Here is a 23113-nt window from a genome sequence, read left to right as displayed (position 1 = left end):
TACTCCAAGTGTCCGCAGGAGCCTGAAAACTATTTTGGTTTGTGAACATCTTTCACTGCGATGAAGTAGACTCTCTCTTGAGACATGGCATCCAGTTCTCTTAAAATATCCATGGTCTGCTGCTGCACCGACTGACATAACGCTTCATGTCTATTGCAGTTTCTTCTTACATAATAATGCAGAAAATAGTCAAGTTTTTTTATGACTTTTCATCCCTTCCCATCACGCTTCACTGGAGTAAAGCCGCGTTGACAACAAAAAAATAAATAAATAAATAAACTTTCTAAAATGCGGCATGGAGGGCATCAACTAGCTGGAGACACGCAATGATCCCAACAGATTCAACTCTGCTAGACTGGAACATCTTCGATACGGACGGATTATGATCATCTATGCGGGAGCGTGTTTCAGAACTGTGAGGTGGATTTGGAAAACAAAGTGACTTCTGGGACACGGAGTGAACCTGCAGCAGAGCACACTGTGGCAGCGGCTGTGATAAATTCACGGCCCCTTTGTTGTGCTGTTGGCATTAACAGTTCAACTCAGGGGTTGTAGAAACGCTGAGTCAGAGTTCCTTCTCTATAACGCTGACAGTCACTGCATTGAATGACAAAAGCATTCTCATACTTTTTTTATGCGTCAACAAAAACCAATATCATTTTCAATATATCAAAAGGTTTTTACTACTTATTACCTCAACATCTTCCTGTGCATACGGTCAAACACTATTATTTTCATAAATGACCCGAAGTCTCAAATCCACAAACAGGGACTGGCTGAAGCACTGCTTTACAGATGTAATTTTTGGTGCAGTGATTTTTCAATTTTAACAGATCAAAGACCAACTAAAACTTTTTCTCAGCCCTTTGTTTCACAATACCTTCAAGTGGTTTAAGTCTGCATTAGTAAAGGCTTTGCAAACTTAGCTATATCACAAAGTGGTGGTACAACAGACAAGAGCGTGCCAGCCCCCCTGAGCCTCAGTGGATTTAGTAGATTTTCTCTCAAATACATTTTGGTATTCTAAAAAGCTAATACTCCTCCACCGACGTGAGAAATGAAATCATCAGAGGAAAAGGTGCAATGTGTAAGATCTGACCAAAGTTTTTGTTGAAAACAATCACAAAAATGAACCAACACTTACAACAGAATGTGAAGCGGTTACAGTGTTGATGTCAGGTCGGAGGCGTCTTTGTATTGTGTTGCAGAGATATCTACTGAAATTAGCCCGTTAACCAGCTAGCCCCGGCCCGTCCTGTCATGTAATACCACTTGTACCTGGAGAGGCGATAGTGAGTCACGGCAGAGTCCAGTCTGTCCTCAGTCCAACACGAGAGGACAAATAACTGCCCTGAGGCCTCGTCAATCACGGTTCGTGTCATAGTTCGTTTATTTGATTAAATCCAAAGTGGCAGAAATGAGAACATTTTCATTTTGTCCTCCGCGCCACCAGGAGACGACTTCGCCTGGAGGAGAGCGTGGAGCAAAGTTTCTGCCATTTTAGATGTAATACAATGAACCGTACACAGACCGTACAGCCAGCGGTTAATGGCACCGTGAACACAAAGATGACCGATAGAAACTGAAGGCGGAGGCCACTCATGAACATTATAAGATAGAGTTATTTAGACTGCTTCTCAAAATGTTTATTGCCGATGGCTGTAAATCAAGAGTGTATGGACCCAGCAGTAGAGGTGTAATGCTGCCCCTTTAGCATGTGGCCATGAATTACACTTTAGGTTTAAACTGCAGCAAGTTGCAGCCGTCTCCGGGTGAAAAACTAACTTTAGATGACTCACTTGTCCCTTTAATCTTCTTTGTTATAAAACAATCAGAGCAGCTGAACCGGTTCAAGCGTTGAGGTTTTACATGGAGATAAAGCACACGTGTGCCTACGAGGGCAAACATCTGCTCCAATCTGCGCGGGTGGTATATTTAGGTGCACGGCCTCACCTTCCCGTGAATCTTCGGTCCCAGGGGGAGTCGCCGCATCGCCATGGAGACCAGAATACAAAACATCGCAGAGGAGAAGGCGACGGCGGCGAACACGAGACCCCAGGAGAGGGTGCAGAAGTAACAGGAGCTCTCGGCAGAGGTGCACACCAAGACATGCACCGAGGCGAGCAGCAGGCACAGGAGGTAGAAAGGCAGGGAGAGCAGGGCCGAGAGGACGGGGAGGTCCACGGTCGCCTCGCCACTCAGGGCTTCAGGCATCGCCAGCAGCAAGACCAGCAGGAGCTGAAGGGCCCGGAGGAGAAGGAGAACTTTGTTGTTCAACTGATACGACCGCAGAAACACACAGTACACGTGAACAGTGTTTGAGCAGCTAAGAGCAGTGCCATCTGAAACAGATAATGCATACAGAGCACATGTTGTGTTCAGAGTCTTGTAGTATTGATAGTTACGGCCGTTCCATCTTATTACAGCTTTTTTTCCTTCTCAGTCTATTTATGGCAATCCCACCGTTAGAAACTTTCCTGCACTGAAAAAGAAAGTTTTCTAATGTAGACATGTTTCTTTACAAGAGATTCATTTTGTGTCTTCACACCTGTGACTTTCATACACTAACGAAACACCGACCTACCGGCTACGCCCATCTACCGGCCTCTACAGTCCTCAGGATGAATGGAACCCCTCTGCACTCACCTGGAACACAAACACCGTGCCTGCGACCATGGAGTACATGTCGTACTTGCCCAGCTGCTTGCTTAGGGCCGAGCTCATGGCGGCCAAGGCCTCCAGGTACTGCTTCAGGACCTTTTTGCCCATGTTGGTGAGCACCTCGGAGGTGTTGCCCTCCAGGAAGAGCTTCATCCAGCTCCCATGAGCCTTCTCTGCCACGCGGAACTGCTCAAAGCCTGCCTCTGGAACGGGATGAAGAAGTGGGGGGGGGGGGGGGGGGGGGTTTGGTGTGAGCATTAATCAGGGATTACTTTGACATTGATGTTCCCTGTCAGGTACTCAAATACTTGGCATTACTTTAATATGCAGCAAAAAGCTTCTTGTTGGAACTTCAGCAGCTATTGCATTAATACAGGTTTGTCACAATGAGGACATTTGCAGCATCTCATTAATATCCTCTGTGGGTTTCCTGATGCGGCGTCATATTCATTTTGCACTGTTTATTTATCACCAAATACCATCTGAAGCATCGGGACAATTCAACTTATCTCCCAAAAGCAACAACAATCTGTGCTTTTCTATTATGTAACATCACCCTCTGCTTGCAGACCGCCTCCCAACTGAATGAAATAGTTTCAGTGTTATTAGGGGAGCACATCAACAAACAACATATTGTAACACATTAGCAACGTTACAACCACTGTTGGATGCTCAGCTACGACTGGATGGAGATGGAACCACATATATTTTACTTTCAGTTTGTTAAAAAACAAACTAAATCATGAAAACGGTGAAGAAACATGAAGAAAAGTGAAGGCAGTCTGGAGCGCTTTGTCTCACTTCAGAAAAAGCTTCTTCAGACGGCTGCCTATCCTGCCGTTTTTCATCATAAACACAACACAAACATTTCTTTCGTCATGAATGAGACTTCAGTAATCCTGCTCATGACTTCATCAATCATTCTGATGCATGTTGGATGTTATTTTAATGGGAAATCTATTAAATTTCAGCCTTTGCTTGTTCTGTTTCGATAACGTTCCTAAAATTGAAAAGATAATAAAATGCCTGTGGTAATAAAAAAACAACATTTAGTTCTAAAAAGACAATTCATAATTTGTCAGGACTCTAACGATGACGAGTAATGACTCACTCACACGTTTGCTCACAGCAGACGAAGTGACGCCTGCTTTCATTTCCCTTCAGTGCTTTAGGAACATGTTCAAGGACAAAGCAATGCGGAGGTTTGATGTGTGGTATACATCAGCAAAACACACACACACACACACACGATATTCCGCAGTATAACACCTCTCTCAGCGGCATAGGGGTGATAAATAGTGACTGTGGCGTTGCCAGACAGAGGGGCTGGTAGAAATATTAGAACCTTTAGCCACAGGCATGAATCACGCGGGTATCGATGGCCCTGGCCATGTTTCATCTGTCTAAAAGTACACGGATTGGTTAATGGCCCGCCACGATGCCTGAGGTTAGGAGCACAAGAAAAACACAATATGAAGATTGAAACAAAGTGGACAGTGATGGATTTACAAACAGGACAGTCAAAGTGTGCTTGTAGCTCATATATGAGGTTTCTAATTGGGCTTCTGGCAACAGAGAAATACTTGGGAAATGTTGTTAAATCTGATATCGTCTGAGGACCAGAATCAATCAAAAAGATGTAGGTGGGACTATTTGTCAAGAAGACAATAACACACTTCATCAATGCAATTTTGGGGCGTTAAGATTTACAAAAAAATGGACATTGATCGCTTTAATAATAACCGGGGGAATTTACATCATTAAAACTAATATTTTACCAAGACTCGTATTTTATTTAAACAACAATCTTTCGTACATTTGTTTGGAGAGGAAGAGAGTCTTGTTTCAAACTCAAGACAACCAAAGCGTGGGGAATGTGCTCCTCCACATGTAATCAGTGACGACTATGCTGCTTTAATCCAATGAATCACAGTCGGCCTGTGTTAGAGTTCAGCAACAGAGTGGAAAGAAATCAAACAAATGGGGCAATATTGGAACAGTTTAAATAACAACTAAGGTTACTAAAAAATAAAACAATACAATAATGGCCTGGGTAAAAGAAAATATGAAATCAAACAAAACTCAAAAATAAATAGGGCCAAATAATACCATAAAGGAGATACACCCAATAACAGAAGAATATCCGATAGGGTGGGTAACATATCATGGGTGGAAGAGGAATCTAGGAGTCAAGAGAAAATCCAAAGAGTCACCATGTGGGAGCTCACTTTAATTACTTCTACTTTGGATATAGTTATTGCAATCTTGATTTCAGTGTGATAACTGGAGCGGATTAAAAGCATCAAATAAACATAATTAAAAAAAGAAACAAGGCAGACAGATGGAGAACTTGGCAGACAGAAGTGGAGGCAGAACAAGATGTTTCTAAACTCGTAGGGAGTTGAACTTTGAAAATGTCACTTTTATGTTTTGCAAGTTATTGTTCCTTTAAGACAAAGAAAAGTGAAGAAAGATTGCACAACAATGACAAAATCTTAATATATCCAATTGCATCACAGTCGAGCTGAGAGTTTCTGGGCATTGTAAATCTTTTCTGAATGGTTTTTTTTTGTGGTACTTTTTGTCTCCCTGATGAAACTAAATTTGAATGCTGAAATCAGCCACGCTTCTTTCACACCCAGTGAGATTTGAACCCAACAGGTTGTCCGACAGCCGGGATGCTTAAAATATCGTCCCAGGCGAATTCCCCAGCAGTGACAACTATTACATTTTACTGCATACCAGCTTCATGATTACCCAAGTGGACTGATTAAAAAAAATAAAATAAAAAACACATCCAAATGTAGGTCTGCTGAAATAATTTCCATTTCATCACTATGGAAACCAGGGACCAAAATAGAGTGGAAATGTGCTGCCAGCGCGGTAAGGTTTCTAATGTGGAAAGAAGTAGTTCGTTTTAAATGCGCTAGATTAAAAATCAGGATCACCAGCGTGATAGGAATTTTTGGGCCAAATTTCACTGCAATCCATTCGATGGTTGTTGAGACATTTGTTACCCTCAGTCAGAGGATCAACAAACATAAATAGGGATCCATCATCTGGGAACCATGAATACAAAAAATATGAAAATTCAATGGCGATGCATCCTGTCGTTGACAGGCAGACAGACAGAGCCAAGCCGCTAGGATGGCTGAAAAAAAATAACTAGAATAACTATGTCTTCCATATTCATCTCATTCATTTACAGGAATATTGACTTAATTTGAAGCTTATCTTGCTAGTTATTTAGTCACCAATGCACACTAATCCTACAGATCCAGGGTGTTGATTTTAAATCAGTCCTCTAACACTTGCTACTAACATTAGCGGTGTAATTCCTTATTCTATGGTCGAGCTGTTTTTGTGCCTCTTTTCTGATTTCAGAAAACTCTCATCAGGCAGGGAGGCTGAAGGCCAGTCTGCAACCTTGCCACCACATGTAATCTATTTGGTCGGCACGTCAAAAGCATTTCACGTCAGCTATTTGACTGATTCAGTAAACTGCTTTTTAGACGATTATGAATTTTCAAATGAAATGCCACGTGTCCGATTGTTTGCCAAACAAGCCAGTTATCAAAGAGTCGTTCTCTCTGCCTCCTTTCCCCTCAGTCTCATTTAAAATGATGAGATAAATTACTTCCGACCGCTCAAACGCCAGCGATGGTGACCGCTATCTTTTGATCGTTGCCGTATGAAATGTTTGTGAAAACGAGGGACAGCAACAGAGAGAGGGACGGAGAGAGGGAGACGTGGGGGGAGAGGCTGCGAGATGGATAACTCTGACAAACAGTGTGACCCCGAGATGAGAGTAGGGAGCAGAACTCCGCGAGGATATGTGCATGCATTTGCACAAAGAGCGAGCGCCATTAATGTTCCAGAACAGACCACAGCATGTTCGTGAGTCTCCCGTGAGGATTCCCCGCAGCTGTAAGGTCATTTATATTCAGACTTATACGCCAGTAGACAGAGGGTTTAACACTTACACCCTCACATGCCAGGAACAGGTCTGACTGTCTGTCTGTCTGTCTGTCACTCGGATGCTTGGTTTCTGGTGGAGCCGGGTTCAGTCTCTTCTTCAAAGCCCTGCTCCTGTGTAATATGGTCAGTGTCTATGGTCAGCCTTTAGTAACCTACCTCCTGTAAATGCATACTTTGATGTAGCCGACAACATGGAGCGCATAATGAGGAGATGGACTTCTACTTACAGCGAACCGTTTCTGAGTCAACCCAAGTCTGCGCCATCTGTGCGTCTTCAGTGACAAGACGACAGGAATGCAAATAAAACCTTCCAAATAAGACTGATCCGCTTCATCCGAGCTCACATATGTCATCTCAACAACTTCTGTGGCGTGTTCGGATTTCACTAGCCGTAAAAGAGAGCTGTCAGAACATGTGCTCGCCTACATTTTATTTCTTTAAAGCAGCACTAACCCGTTTTTGGGCCACGTAGCGCCGTCGTCTCGCAGAGTTGTTATAGCTAATGTGTTAGCAAACAGCTTCATATAAAGTACCGTGTGCACATCCAGACATACCAATGTCAATAGAGTAAGGAAAAATGTAACTGCATTTTGGAAAGAGTTTTCTTGCTAACGGCAAAAGTCACATTGTTGTATAATTGGGAGAAACTGTAGCCTCTGAACTACACAGCATAATGAGGAGACTTTAACGAGTCTGGAGGTGGGACTCTGCGAATTCGTAAACCCACCTTTCTCATAGTCGGGCGAGCTGTCTTTGAGCAGGCAGCTGAGCTGGTGGCCATTGAGATGCAGGTAGCGCAGCTGGTCTCGCAGCGAGGTCTCCTCCAAGACACCCGGGATGACGCGGCCCACGCTGTTCTGAGATATGGGCAGGCCGAGTCCCAGGGCCAGCGTTGGAGTCAGGTCAACCTGCTCCACCACTCCGGGCTTCTCCATTCCCACTGACACACACACACACACACACACACACACACACACACACACACGGAAAACAGTGAGGATCTACTGCACCTACAGAACATGATGTGAATGAATGACATGAGTTTCTTAACCTTTTGATATTTTGGTGGCATCTTTGTCTTGCTGGTGTTTTCTAACCTTTCCTTATAGACCGGCCTGTATACAATGTAAGGAATCTGTTCAACCTGAATGTAACAATGAAGTTCTTCCTCTATTCATTCCAAAGGGTCGATTCATGGTAAAACCCTCTGCCTGCCAGTGGATTTCCCCTTTAAAAACCGGTCACGGAAAATAGCAAAAAGGATTTCCTTTTTACATGATGGACGGGAGGAAATGGCTCAATTTCATATTTTAATGTGTGTGTGTGTGTGTGTGTGTGTGTGTGTGTGTGTGTGTGTGTGTGTGTGAGAGAGAGAGGTGGAATGACTGAAGCCTTTCTCCACAGCTGACTCTCACGTCATCTATTAAAGCAAAACCCATTAGTGACATCTTTGCAGAATCATCGCAACATTCTAATTTGAATTCTAACACAGAAGACTTGAACCTGAACAGGAAAGCACAACCATCAATCCCATGATTACTCTCGCATCAATGCCTGTGGGTAGAACCGGGGCGAGGGGGCAACATGCAAAGCAACCCAAACGAAAACAAAACAATGACTGGAAGAACAAAATCATTATCGTTTTCTTTCAAAGCTCGTCACCTGTCGGAAGCGAACAGACATTTTCCTGTCGACACTTTGCTTCCTGTAGAGAGCTTTCAAGAATACAAAGAGAGAGAGGGAGTCACTCGAACTGTCTGCGTCTGAGTGAAGGTTTCAGGTTGCAATGATGATCGATACCGGTGTAAATATATCCAACAGTGCAGAACAATGCAGCTCACGTGCGTGGGACCAAAGAATGAGACGAACCCCAGAGCTGTGAGCTAATTTGGTAATTGGACACAATGGAATAAACCGGCAAATTATTTTCAACCCCCCCCCCCCCCCCCCCATGGAGATGTTTTATCAAACACTAATCCCATTTGAACCATTTTCATATTTTGGGATTTGTTGGCCAAGAAGAAGAGACGTGCTCGCCAGATCTCTGACCACATGCTGTAACCGTTACATCCAACCGAACGCCTTTAGAAGGAGACCCGCTCTGCCGTGCTGCTCGGCTTCCACAGAACAGAGCAGCGACTCGCGTTCTGTTGGAACAGATGTGTCCTAACTCAGCAAAAGGTTACACACACACGGAATGCTGATTCAGAGATGACGAACCTGCAGCTGATGAAGTAGCCACATGCACGCAAGTATGTAGCTCGCCAACATTGTCTCTGTAATACCAGCATAGTCATTCCTGAATCATTGATGTCACACAGCCACACATTCGCTCCTCTTTGAGATCACTTTACCAAGAGCTGGCACATTCACTCGATAAACAGATTATAGCAGAGTTAATCTGAGTCCAATCAATCATTTCCTTTGTCATACAAGTCAGTTTATTATGATTATAGCAATGTATTTTATTTTTTTCCACATTATTTATTTTTTCCTTTGCTGCTTGCAGCTGCTAATGTTTTTGCAAACTCACGTTTTATGAATGAGCGATCTTGTTGTTTGAGTGAGTGAGTGAGTGAGTGTTTGTTTTATGACTGTCTCTGATTTTTGCTATGTCTAAAATGATTGATAAATACATATAAATTGTGTATATTACATTGCTGTAGTTACCTGCGCCAGGAGATTATGTGTACGTGTATATATGTGTAAATAAATAAAAAATATAAACAAATAAGCAAACAGTTCCCTCAATGTTTGTTATGATGGGGTTTAACATCACATGACGTCACATGACGTTCACGTCATGTGACGGAACACGACGTCACACGTCACAGGACGTCACAGGACACACCGCGTCACACCGCGTCACACCGCGTCACACCACGTCACACCACGTCACACGTCACATGACGTTCTCCAAAAAGAGAAACGTGTTCAGAGAGAATATAATTCATAAGCATGAATGAACAGACTCTTCTGTGTTAATTCTTCCCGCAGGCAGTTAAATCCAGCATGTCTCATGTGTTCAGAAACCGTAACTGTTGATAAAAGCGGCAAAAATGAAGCGCACTACGAGACAAAGCACAACTCTTTTGAACAAACGTACCCACTCACATCTGAAATGAAGACACAGAAAATAAACCTAAGAGCCCAAAATGATCAGAAACCTAACGCATGAATTCACTGTCTAACAATGATGTTACAGAGAGAATAGAGCTGAAACAAGTGTTAATAACCACAGATAAAGTCCTGCTCACTGATTTATCTTTTTAGAAGATAAAAATATTATATTGTGACTTTTTTATTGACATCACTTCACACCTGAATGAACTGAATTTAAAGCTGCAGGACAATTCAGTGAAATTAATGTTTCTAAAATGAATTACTTTATTTTAAGATGCACATTTTTCAAAAGCTTTCTGTTCCGTCTGTTATTCTTTATTCCAGCCCTTATTGTACTTGAAATGAGAGAATAACATTTATTTATGTATTTCTATGTGTTATTTATAATCCATCCAGTTAAATTTGAAAACTGAGAATAATAATTGTTAAAATATAATTATATAATTGATGTGTACTTTCTTTATTTGATAGTTGTTGACTACACAGAGACTACTACTAGGCTTCTTCAACACACACACACGTGTGTGTGTTGAAGATATATATATATATAGCACTAAATAGCGCGAGTTAAATATTATTTTAATGTTTCGGACCTTTGCCCGGGGAGATTTTCTCAATCTGGACCTTTTGGAATTTTAGTTGAAGACCCCTGGTCTAGATGCATTTCACAGAAGAGACCACAGATTTTGGCATTTGCATCCCACCTCTTCTGTGATCGGTGGCGTTTGAGGAATCGAAAGCACAACGTTGGACTGGTGGAGTGATTCAAGCTGTCGGCTCAGCAGGAGGCACGGAGTGCGAGCAAAACCTCCAATTCTGAAGCAACAACTCAAGTGAACTGTCAGTGATTAATTAAAATGAATGGTATATAAATAAACAAAAAAACAAAAAAAAGATCCACGTGAGATAGAGGATCAAAAATAAACTTGGCTGAGAGAGAAGCAATTATCGCGATCACACTTCCACACTCATCACTCCGCAACAAAAGTTATGCTCGGGCGTCTTCTGTTTGAACTCACGCTGAAATGAATGGGAAGGTTTGGGTGAGCATGAAAGAAAACAATTCCCCTAGAAATCCTGTGCACATGTTCACTTTAATTCAGAATTTGCATCGAAACACATTTTCCTCCGGCAGAGACGCCGCCACCTTAACTCGACGGTCCAAACTCGTGTCAAGTCTACACACTTGCTCGTGGGTCTGCATGTGGACAGGGTTTGGCTGCAATGGGGGGGGGGGAGGGTCACCTGCCCCCGCCAAACAGAGTCCATTCAATTTAATGACACATCCCCGGCCTTCGGCTTCTCAAAGAAACATTTAGACGGCTCACCTTTTCTTTTGAAGGCCGGACTTATGAGCACCAGAGGCGTATTGACCTCTGGCTCGGAGGAGCCGCCGTGGCTGCCGGTCTCCGACATGCCGTGGTCCCCACACAGCACCAGCAGGTAGGGCAAGGATCCCTCCGCCTCCTGAGAGAAGCAAACACATGAGGTTAATGGACATGTGATGTGGGAGAGCACGGCCTCAAAGCTCAGAGTCGAGATGTGAATAAATCAAACTTCAAATCAAAATGAAAAATCAAACAGATACATGCAGTTTGGAAAACAGAGCGACAGCATTAAATAACAGCTGCTGGGGTAGTAGATCGTTTTGATGTTATTATGTTGAAGACATTAAATTATTACTTAAGCCAGGGGTGTCCAAACTACGGCCCGCGGGCCAAGTACGGCCCGCGGTCCATTTTTAATTGGCCCGCAGCAACTTCTAAAAATATAATGTAATATCGCCCACACTTGAAACTTGCGCTTGACTGTATTGTACTTCTTAGTTTCACCACTAGGTTGAGATACTGTGTTGAACAAGGCAGCTTTTCCACAAAATAAGAGCAATCAAAGAAACGTTTAGCCCCGGATGATGACACGTCCTACACTGGTGCCGAGCGAGAACAGAAAGTTAAATGGCAGTTAGCTCAATGAGAGTATTTTTTTCCGTGCAAACAAAACACAAGAAAAAGTCACAATAGCAGCCACGAGGTAGCTCAACTCATTGCCCGCCACGGGAAACCTTTCTCAGATGGTGACTTCATAAAACAGTGCCTCACTAAAGTCGCAAGTATAATGTGCCCGGAATAAATGCAGGAATTCAACAATGTTAGCGTGTCCAGAAACACAGTTATGCGGCGAATCGAAGACTTGTCAGCTAACCTAAACCATCAAGTGTCAGATAAAGCGCGTGCTTTTGCTTTTTACTCCATTGCATATGATGAGAGCACAGATGCCACAGACACCGCACAGCTGTTCATTTGTTTGCGGGGAGTTGACGATCATTTCTGCTTTAGGAGCTGCTTGATTTTAGGAGTCTAAAGAGCACAACAACAGGTAAGGACGTGTTTGAAGCTGTGTCAGATGCAATTGACAAGATGGGACAAGCTGTGTGGAGTTATAACAGATAGGGCTCCAGCTATGAAAGGCGAGCGCAAGAGAGCGGAGGTGAGGCTATTAAAATGCAGCGTATCACCCACCAAGAAGCCCTCTGTGCTAAGACAGTCCAGCTCGGCGATGTGATGAACACGGTTGTGAAAACTGTCAACATAATTCGAGCACGAGGGCACTCTACGCAACTTCAATGTTGCGCACTTTCCCACGCAGTCCGAAGTCAAATGTGCTTTTCCAAAAGCCAACCTTTCTGCTGAAAGGGGGAAATACGTGTCCGTGATAACGTCTCTCATGACAGAACTCAGTCAGTGCTTACGTGGCGGCTGGTCAATAGAGGGCGATAGGGCGCCGCCCCACCTTGAGCCACAACAAATAAAATAAAATGAATAATAATAACAATAATAAACTGTACAAATTGTCAATATTTGTGTTTTTGAAATATGGAATCACCCAGTAATATGTGTAAAATATGATATCTGCGGTAAATATATGCTTTTCCTGCATGTCCTCTCTGCGTGTGCACGTCTCAGCAGCGCTGGAGAAACGGCCCAAAAGAGCAGTGAAGCAGTTTTGCCAATTGCTGATTCAAGATATAAATGAGTGACATACAATTTAGCCAATCAGCGCCTTCAAATAGATTCAGCTTGGGGCAGAATGCCCCAAGCTGAATCTATTTGAGGAGAAACTGCAGAGCTGATATCAGATCAGCCTGACCTCACAATCAGACAGCAGACTAGCAGGAAAGGGAAGCAGTACATGAAGCTACCAGCTGTAAATAAGATGTCCTGACATGTTTGTCAAAGTGTTATTTTCTGCTTTTTTTCATGTTGGAATAAATGTTAAATATTTAACTGCAAAGTAGCAATACGTGGTTGACACCTTAATTTATTTAGCATGAAATCATACTGGGATGTTTGCTGAAATTGATTGGATGTGGCACAGCCCTACCTAGAACATGTTCCACCAGCTGCCATGGCTTTCAATATGTTTCTCTCATTGAGAGAGACATCAAGCTGTTCTCAACTCCCTTCTATTTGAATAATGAGTCTGTTCGGCTCAACATACGTGAGCAAACATCTCTGTTAAATCTGAACAAAAGCACATTGAGAACCAAATTTGATTGATTTTGCTCACTTTAACACACTAGGGGTGAGGCGATCGGACCTGAGTGGCCCAGCCCTTGGTATATTTTTCTGTATGTGGCCCTCAGTGAAAAAAGTTTGGACACCCCTGACTTAAGCCATGACAAACACTTCCTGTCGGCAGCAAACAAGCACGGGATGAGCGACTTTGCTCAAGCGCGGTTCCTCCCTCAGCGACTCCCTTTCAACGAGACTCACGAGAACCTTCCGCTGACGAGGACGCCTCATGAGTCACGTCAGTGTGGGCCGCTTTACAACAGCACGACAGCAGATGTTAACAAAACAAAAGCCAAATCTTACCACACATTACAAACACGCTCAGAAAGACTCATCTCTCGTGTGGTACCCCACACAGAGACGAGGAAGAAACAGACAGACCGGAGACTTCATTTATTGTTAAAGATTGGAAATTGCCTCCTTTCAACCCTGCATTAATAGACAGCCCGAAAGACAGAAAACGCAACGATTGCTGAAAAGACCGAGATCAATTCTGTTTCTTTTGTGTTTGGAAGCAAAGTTAGATCAAACGTTTGTTTCATTGAGGAGGACTTCATCCAAACAGAAAAGGCCAAAGTCAGCACAAGTGTTTATTTAGCCACGGCTGTGGTGGTGAATCGATCGTTCTTTTCCTTTTTTTGACACGGTTAGAACGTGATGAACACACAGAGCCAACACTGCAGGTTGGAGGTGAAACTGTGCCATTGTGGTCTCAGCTGACCAGTCGTGTTTATTACTCGCTCAGCAACGGAGAAGAAAAAGACTTCACCCCTCGGATGCTTGTTAGAGATGAAGACGAAGACGAAGAAGAAGTCAAGTTCACTTCTCCAGGATCAAAGCACCACGAGCTCTTTTTTCACACTTCATAAGGAACCTGGTTTTTAAACCAATACACAAGGTACCATTCTGAGTCAGATAATAGCTCATGTTCACTGCGAGCAAGCCAGGAAAGAACAAGTTAAATGGCTTTTCGTCTTTTACTCTGAAATCATGAAACTCCATCTGGTAAATCAGTGATTACCAACCGCGGGTACTTTACCCCACGGGGTACTGGTGCTGCTGCCACGGGGTACGGGGAAAGTTCAACTGAAGGAATACAGTTTGAGATGAGTAAAAGAAAAAATGACGGCCACATCATACAGTCAAATAGTGTTACACGTTGGTGTGATGCTGATTAGAACAACCAGTAAACTGATACACTGTCGGCTGTAACACACTTGTTGCAAATGAGAATAAGCAAGCGAGCAGAGAAGTTACATTAAAAGTAATTAAAAGTAATATTTGAATGATTTATTATCAACACAGGGTTACATAGTAAACTATAAGCATTAAGTTGTTGACTTAAGCGTAAGTTAGCTAAAGACAATTCAAAGTAATAGAACGGTTAAAAAAACACGTAGTTAAAGTAAAGTAACCAAGCACTAAAAGTATTAAGTAACTGAATCAGTTGGCTAAAGTAATGACTAAATAGTTGAAAATAGTGAGCTAAAGTGATGGGGAAATGATAAATTGTGCATTTGCTGCATAGAAGGCTCTGTGGACTTATAGCTCAATAACAGGTCAGGACAGAATATTATAAGACGGAGTAAAAAAAGATTCACACATTTGATTTGTCTCTCTCATGAAGTACGTGTCTCAGATTACACGCTGCTCCGCAGGTCGGCTTCAAGAAGTTCTGCACTTCAAACAGCAGACACAGCCTCAAAAATATATCAGAAAAAAATATCCAGAGGAGAAGATTGAGGCCGTGCGATCTCCATTAACAGAAAGGTCTGATGGGGGTCTTTATGACCGGGAGGTCCTGCTTTGCAATCACGTTTTAATGGAGAGCTTTGTGTGCGTCCACTCTGCAGGTAGAGCATGTCTCTGCCCCTGATGTGAACTCGCTGAAATAGTCTGCTCCACATCACATTACAGCAGGAAACTCTGAGGGCCGCCATTTCAATACCACTCTGCATTCCTCCTTCACTTCCACCACCGCTTTCACGTACTGAAGGATGGCCGACGACGTTCAAAGCAGGTGCTGATGAGAGGAAACTAACTTGTTTTTGTTTTGTTGCAGAAGCTTCTGAAGGTGTCCTGCGGGACCCCACCGGGCTGTGTCTATATTTAGGTCACAGTGCTGCTGCCCAAGAGAACAGCCGCACAGCTTTTAACTAAAGCGACTGAAGCCACACTTTCAAACACCTTTCTCTCAAAGAGCTCAATGCGAGGCGGCCGCCGACCCCCCCAAAAACAAACAGATGTGTCCATGAGCCTTTCAGAGACGGGATTTGAAGGCAGAATGAACAACTTTTGGGAGGACGCGGTGAGACGTCGCATCCAGACGTAGGCTTTTGGCTGCACACTTCAGGAAGAGGGAACGTTTGCATGGGGCTCTGCATCTGGCCTCGGTTCTCTCTCTCTTTTTGCCATTTCGGGGAGGCAGGACGACGAGAGAGGAGAGGGAGATTGCAGGCTCGCGTTGAGACGACGTGACGATCTAAAGTACGAGCTACACAGCTGAATGACAACGAAACAATGCTCCATTAACAACACACACACACACACACACACACACACACACACAGCGGCACGGAGACGACGTGCACGCCCAGCTGTTGGACCACGCTGGAGAAAAAAAACAAAGCCACGAGACCTGCACGCTGATGAACGGCAAAATTATAGATAGCAGAAAAGCTTAACAGTTTATTAAATCGCTGCAGAGATATAGATATAATAACAGCTGGAAACTGTACAAATTATCTGCGTAATTAAATGATCATCCAAACACCTATCATGCTAAAATGTAATCTCCTGATAGCATCACATTTATATATATTAACTATTGATCATTTATTTATTACTATATAATGACATTGACTGCTACTATAATAACCTCCAAAAGCATCAACAATGATAGCATTACTAATACAAAATGTAGGGGTAATATTGAGTTCAATGGATTTTAATATAGAGAAACAGATGTTGACAAGCAACAATTAAATCACGCAGCAATCAGTTCAAATTACCTGAAATTAAAAAGTGGAAGCTAAGCCAGTACCTCCACATACACAGCGAGTAAAAAAAAAACAGGTCAAAGCTGGAACACTCAAGATTGTTATGAAATGAAACGAGCATCAAGTTGAACGAATTTACATTCTGTAATTATCTATGCAAGAGTTTTCATTCTTTAGTGGCAGAGTCCGCCATTCCCCCGCACATTCAAACTGCCTTCCTCCAAAGGAAACAGCAGCAGCGGCTGTCATATAAACCTCATGCATCCGTTTCCATTTCCATTACTCTGGGAATAGTTTTGGTCATTCCCCGTTTTGAAAACATCTGCTGGGTGTATTTTGTATATCTCATTTCGGTCAATTAAATAAATCAGTGATTTTGACAAGAGTGATTTTAAATCTCTATTTACCATTTCTTTGTCCACTTGGGGGCAGAACTCCACAAGAAGCTGAACGTTACAGTCGTTTGACTGATTAAGTTGATGCATAGTGCTGCGTCTGAAGGCCTACAGCAGCGTCTGGCAGATCGTTGTACAGCCTGCGCTACGGGCAGCTATTTCATTGAGTTTCCTTTCAGCCAATTGAGTGAATTTGATTTCTCTCTGGAAAACCGTCACGCAGTGTACATGTCGAGGGCTTTTATTGTGAAAGGTAAGAACAAAAAGGATGGATCCTTTGTCGAGGTTAAAAGGAGTAATGAAGTCTGCCGTCTTGGTTCGGACTACGTAGCCTCCCTGTTGTCGTACGCCACGGTGTATGTTTCCAATGTGTCCGTTCCACACAACGTGATTGTTTGATTTTTATTATTCACTCTGTGAAAGCTACGAAAAATTAACATTGTTCCCAATGTTAATTGGGAACAATGCCGCTTTTTTCGCTGCGTAATATTGTTTCTGTGTGAACGTAGTCATGACATAAAAAACAGTTTGAAATAATATATTGACGTGAGAATTAATCGTACACAAAAAGAAAACGCCCAGGTGTGTAAAGGTATCAATAATGTAAATAATGTCATTATAGATTGACCTGCACATCATTTTCTTCATAATTTGATTGTTAAACGGCAGAAAATAGTGTAAACTCCCACATCACAACTTCCTAAAGGCGAGGCCTTCCATCACACTTCTACCGAACAATGAAAAACTAAACTCTGAAAGCCTAAAACAACAGAAGATGCAGATGCAACACGACGTAGAAACAGATTATATAAGAAACCTACCTTTGAAATGAGAGCACTGTGAATCTTCTTCAGGATGTCGTCCATCTCCAGCAGCTTGGGCTGGATGAGGGAGCTGTGGGGTCCGCTGATGTGCCCGATGTGGTCCAGGCCCAGGTAGTGCAGGATCAGAATGTCCCAGTCGTCCCTCTTGAGGGTGCTATCCAAGTGACGGGTCACATTGTTGTCAACCTACATCGGGGGGGACACCGTGCATGAACAAAGAAACACATTTATTACCGATCTGCATGGATTGCAGCTGATAACCGATCAAGGTTGGTGCTCTTCAGAGCCGCTGCCCCTTGAGCAAACACAAACTGAGCCGAGAGCAGCTTAACCCAGAGCGGAGACGGAGTCTGATGATTATCTGATCATCGTCAGGCAAACATTACGCTCAGCTTCTCTTTAATGCAGATCACTTAGCCTCTTAGATGAAGCAGCGACGTACACACAATATAGACACAAACCACTGCTTAATGCATCGTTAATACGTCAAGTACGCTCTTTGCGGTCTGTATTTGGAGTTATGTTACGGTTTGAAATACTTTCTTCAAAGTTAAGGTTTCCCTTCCTCTCCCTTTTTCCATGTTTCTCAATGACACAGAAACCATTTCTGCCACCAGGCGCTTCATAATCCTCGTCACTCGTGTCTCTGACACAGCAGCTGGACCCCGTGCGTACGTACGTACCTCGGTGTAGTCGGACACAAAGAAGGAGGTGGTGCCGTCGTACTCCATGAAGTGTTTGGGGAAGAGGCGCACCCAGGTGTCGTCTCCGTAGAACACCATCTTCTTCCCCGCCGTTTTGGCCTGCCAGAGCAGGTTGTCCTCCAGCAGCGCCGGAGAGTTCAGGTTCATCACCACGTCAATGAAGCCCGGGATGCTGCCAGTGGTGAGAGCCTAGAGAGAGAAGGGGGGGGGGGGGGGTTGTTTAACAGTCCTTTGAACAGTAATTGTCTTTTAATGCTGTTAAACAAAGTCACCATATTTAATCCAGCCGACTCAGATTTGTGCTGCAGTAAAAACATGCTGTTCTATATTCATGAAGGATCTCTAACAGCAGAACAAATAAAACAATTCCCCTTTAATCTCATCGGTCACTGCTTTGATCTAAACACCAAACTACGTCCCACACCACCACACTGTGCTCTTGCAGCCGCAAATGGGAAGTGAAAGCTGAATCAGGATCGATTGATGACACTTATGAAGTACGGTTTCTACCGATTTCATCATGGAATCATCATCATCAACTGAAACAACACACTGGCAATAAACTAAAAGGTGCGACACCCACACAAACCTCAGGAACTATCACGGGTCCTCAAGCGTTTCTTATATTTAATTTTCAATATACCTACGGAGGGACAATGAGGTTTCATCATGTGCGCCCTGATGTAGGACAGTAAAGTTCTCCTACTTGGTGACTAACTAATAAACCAGAGAGCCACGCTACCGAGGTCCCTCGTCTATTAAGACTAATGAAACCAGTGGCCTTTTTTTAGTTTTTGTCCAGCTGGTAGAACTCTCTGCTGTTTGCTATAATAGACTCAGGGCCACACAGAAGGAATACTTCTGTCGAGAAAGCGATCAGCTCGAGACAAAGAGTTCAGTTTAAAAGAGACTAAATCTAGAAGTGTCGCTCTGAGAAAACATTGAGAGAGTCGCCCAAACCAATCAGCAGCTCATCAACGCACTAATTACCGGCTCACAGGATGTGTCTAAGCTCACGATGGGCCTCTGCTTAAATGTCAAATGCAATATCGGCGGGGAATGCAGACATGAACAGGTGTAAAGGGCTGGCAAAAGATTTCTCGGTTTCCTTTTAACTCTGCGTCTTGGCTACTGAATGAAATACTTTCTACCTTTAACGTAAATATCCTCTTCTCAGGCCTTCTTACCAGATAATGCAAAAGGACCAGAGGACCAAGATCTGAGCCCAAGCAGATACTAGCCTTTCAAAACAGCCACATTGCTGTGTCCAAATCCACCGCCTCAGCAATGTCCACTGAGTGCCGAGCCAGTCTGACCGGCCACATGTGGATACAGGACTTCTTTGCGGTTCGATCCCCGGCTCCGCTAGTCCACGTCACGTGTATGAATGGGCGTGAATGATTTGTTAGAGTCCTGATGGGCAGGTGGCAACCTTGTATAGTAGCTGCCATCAGGGTGTGAATGGGTGAATGATGACATGCGCTTTCAGTGCTCAGGAGACTAGAAAAGCGCTCTGCGGTCCATTTACCATTTACAGATGAGTGCGAGGTCCAATGTGTGCGTGAATGGATTAGGATTGAGGTTAGTCGGCTGTGTCGTACCAGTTAATTGGGTGCAATGCAGTGATGGGGGGCACTGGGAGGCAGCTGGCCTGTACTGCCACCTACTGGTGGGTCACCAAGTCTGACCGCTGAGATGGAACAGTTGAACCTCAACACACCTCCGCTGTGTGGATGATGTTTGAATCACTTCAGCATCACAGTAATCTCATTACAGCGGTCGTCTGTTTTTTCCACTTCACTTCAAAATGAAAAGGAAATCATCCAGTGTTGTATTTTGGAGAAGTTCATCAAGATAGGAGGAAGAATGTGAAGCTCTACTTTAGGATAAAAATAGTGTCGTGCCTCTAAAAAGACATATTATGTGTCGGTTTATAGATGTACCTGTATGCTCTCAGTGAGCCTGCAAATCAAACTGACACGCTTCTGGACAGCTGATGAAGAGCCATTTTCAATCCTGGTCCATATAATATATATACTGTACTGTACACCTCTGCTGCCACATAAACCCTTCATGGCTGCGCTGCTAAATCAGAGAGATTATATTTTGAGCTTCCCCCTCTTCATCGATTTCCCGCTCCATGCTCTTTCACCGTCGACAAATCTTTTGAGGGAGGTTCACACCCGGAGCTGTTCTTTACCCAGCTGCCCGAGGGCCCCCGCTCCCTCCATCATCACTTCTCTAAACCCTTTGGATTGTGAACATCTGTCTCGCTGCGAGTCCACCTCGACCAACATGTGTGCAAACAGTTAACGCTGCATTCATTGGGGAGACGCTTCCACCCAAAAGGCATTGAAACTCCACAGGAGCTAGGGCGGCAATCTCACGCGCGTCTAGTTTTTTTATTAAAACAGTTTTTGTCGAAACAACTAAATTAGCTGGTGAACAGAATATGCATTATATTCTAGATTAGTAGGATTTCGTGCCGTCGATTAATCGACCGCTTAATCTACAGACAGTTAATAGCAACTATAGCGGATTCATCGTTTCAAGTAAGAATCCCACCTATGCACAAGTTACAACGCTCATAATGAGGATGTACCCTAATGCTTTTCTTTGTCAGATATGATAATAAACTGAATATCTTTGGTTTTTTTGGACAGTCGGTCGTACAAAACAAGCAATCGAATGAATCACCTTGGACTCATTTTATGGACTAAAGCTGAAACAGGCAACTATTTGAATTAAGTCGTCACTTTTACATTCCCAAATTTCAACTTTTCCCCTGAGAGACAGAAGGTATCAGCTGCTGAGCCACCAGACCTACCGAGCACTTTCTTCCCTCAACTCATCCTCCACCGTAGAAAAGAGTTTTGCTCTCTTTAGTTTTTCTTGTGGGATAAAGGGACTAAAACTGCATTTCGTTGCCCGACCCCGAGTTTAAAGACAACAAATCAACCGTGAACCTCACGTGAACTGTTTCTCAGTTGACAGAAGCTCCTGCACGTCTTTGTCTCATGTGATGGTCGACCGGTTTTCATTCTTTTCTGGAAAAAAAGATTTGATTAAAAAAATCTAATCTGCCAGATTGATTGAAGGAAGATAGTTGAAGCCTTAGTTGGGCACTTTCACAAATTCTGGCTTTTATTCATAAAGCATTCATTTGAATTAGCAGCTCTGATGAAGGCATTTGTCGTTGGCGTTGCCATTTTGGAGGCTAAATAATGAATTCATTGATAAAAAATGGAAAGTGAAAGAATTGTAAGCGGCTCTGCCACACAGCACCAATGCTCTGACGGATTATATTTCTGTGCTCCCGGTTGCTTTCTCCTCCAGAGTCTCCCAACACTTATCCTGTCCACCGCGTTTGGCTCCTCGCTGACCTGAGAACTGCAGAGTCTGCAGTCTCACGGTCCTCTCCCGTACCCGTCTGACCACATCTCTGAGGAGCCACTTCGTCCACATTGTGTATCTGAAGCCACAAGTATTTCTTCCCGGGCTGAGTTTTTGGCTCCAAACTTCTTCTGTCTTTAAAACAGCTTGACGCTGTCAGCAGCAGCAGCAGCCCCCCCCCCCCCCTTCACCTGACAGCTTCAGTTAGACGCCTCGGCGCTGCCCGGCGCCCACACGGAAAACACGACCGAGCTGCTCTTCTTTTTCCCTCTCCTGGAAAATCAGTCCCGTTTGCAGAATCTCTCTGGCACCATTGACACAACACGCTGCCTCTCTGTCCCAGTGTGCCCACAGTCTCAGCGTGTATCAGCACAACCAACTGTCATGTGGCCAACATGACATAACCCTTCTGGATCTTCTCCCAAAATACTCTCAATGTGACAAGGCACCACGTTTTCACCCTTTCTTTTTGTGCTATTTGCAGTTGAAGGCTGGAAATTTAGCGCTCGTCTCAAAATGTCTTTCTGCGTAATTGTTCTGGGCTCACAGGAATGCTGTTGTTTGGCTCCAACACTTGCACCTCAGGTTTCTCTTGGAACAGATCATTTAATCAATGATGCAAACTGATTAATTAATAATGATGGGCTTTTGATGGGCTGGATGAAATGTTGGTGATGAGGGAATTTTTTTCTTTGCCGTTTTCCTCATTACAACAGAAAACTTCAAATTGTTTCTTTTGCCGACCAAGAGTCCAAAACCCCAAAAGATATTCAATTTACGATATAATATATATAATATAATACAAAACAAAGAAATCCTCACTGAATCTCCAGCCTTATTTTTGCATGACAAACAACTGAAGCGATCCAGGTTTGTGTTTGATTATTTCTTAGTCATGTGATTCACTTGAATAATGGTTTCAGCACTACTTCCACATGCAAATAACTGATTTAAAAACATTTGGAAAATCCTTTAAATTATTGATCTAATCTGACATTAGGTGATTAAGTCAAGCAACAATGTTAAACTCAACTTATTCCAGGATAACACATTTATTGTAGGGTTAGAAGAAACAAATCAAGTTGAGTGGACTTAAGGCAACGTTCCCTTTTCACTGCATGTGGGGAGCTTTGTTGAATGTCGTTCTCCATCTCTCTCTGTCGCTACCTAATCGAGGCACAGCATTCTCTTTACCTGAACTCTGACATGCGTCATGTCTGTTTTTAGAATATTACTTTTCCTTTTTGAACAACGAAGAATACATTTGAGACAAGTTTTTAAAGATGTACATGTTCAGTAGGAACAGCTGGTCATGAGGCTGACACCCACAAACAGGATAGAGTCAGGAAGAAACGGACTACTGGTGGCTTTGGTCCTTTTATGGGATGTGTCATGACAAAAATAAGAAAATATAAAATATATAACAGCCTTTAAAGAATGTTATCAGCATAGGTTAATGTGTTC

The 23113-nt window shown here is 43.3% G+C and overlaps 1 protein-coding gene across 1 annotated transcript in view; it reads right to left on the bottom strand.

The window, feature by feature from the left end:
- Positions 1 to 23113, bottom strand: part of pigg (phosphatidylinositol glycan anchor biosynthesis class G (EMM blood group)) — a 47483-nt gene that overhangs the window by 23319 nt on the left and 1051 nt on the right. The window contains exons 3-8 of the mRNA XM_079269333.1: positions 18236 to 18445; positions 17550 to 17738; positions 11091 to 11229; positions 7367 to 7579; positions 2647 to 2864; positions 1954 to 2238 (exon numbers count right to left, since the gene is read on the bottom strand). Coding sequence (XP_079125459.1) covers positions 1954 to 2238; positions 2647 to 2864; positions 7367 to 7579; positions 11091 to 11229; positions 17550 to 17738; positions 18236 to 18445 — 1254 coding nt within the window. The remainder of the gene's footprint in view (positions 1 to 1953; positions 2239 to 2646; positions 2865 to 7366; positions 7580 to 11090; positions 11230 to 17549; positions 17739 to 18235; positions 18446 to 23113) is intronic.

Source organism: Melanostigma gelatinosum, assembly GCF_949748355.1.
Source record: "Melanostigma gelatinosum genome assembly, chromosome: 5".
Classification (NCBI taxonomy): domain Eukaryota; kingdom Metazoa; phylum Chordata; class Actinopteri; order Perciformes; family Zoarcidae; genus Melanostigma; species Melanostigma gelatinosum.
The sequence above is the reverse complement of the archived record's forward strand: the minus strand, read 5'-3'. Positions and strand labels throughout refer to the sequence as shown.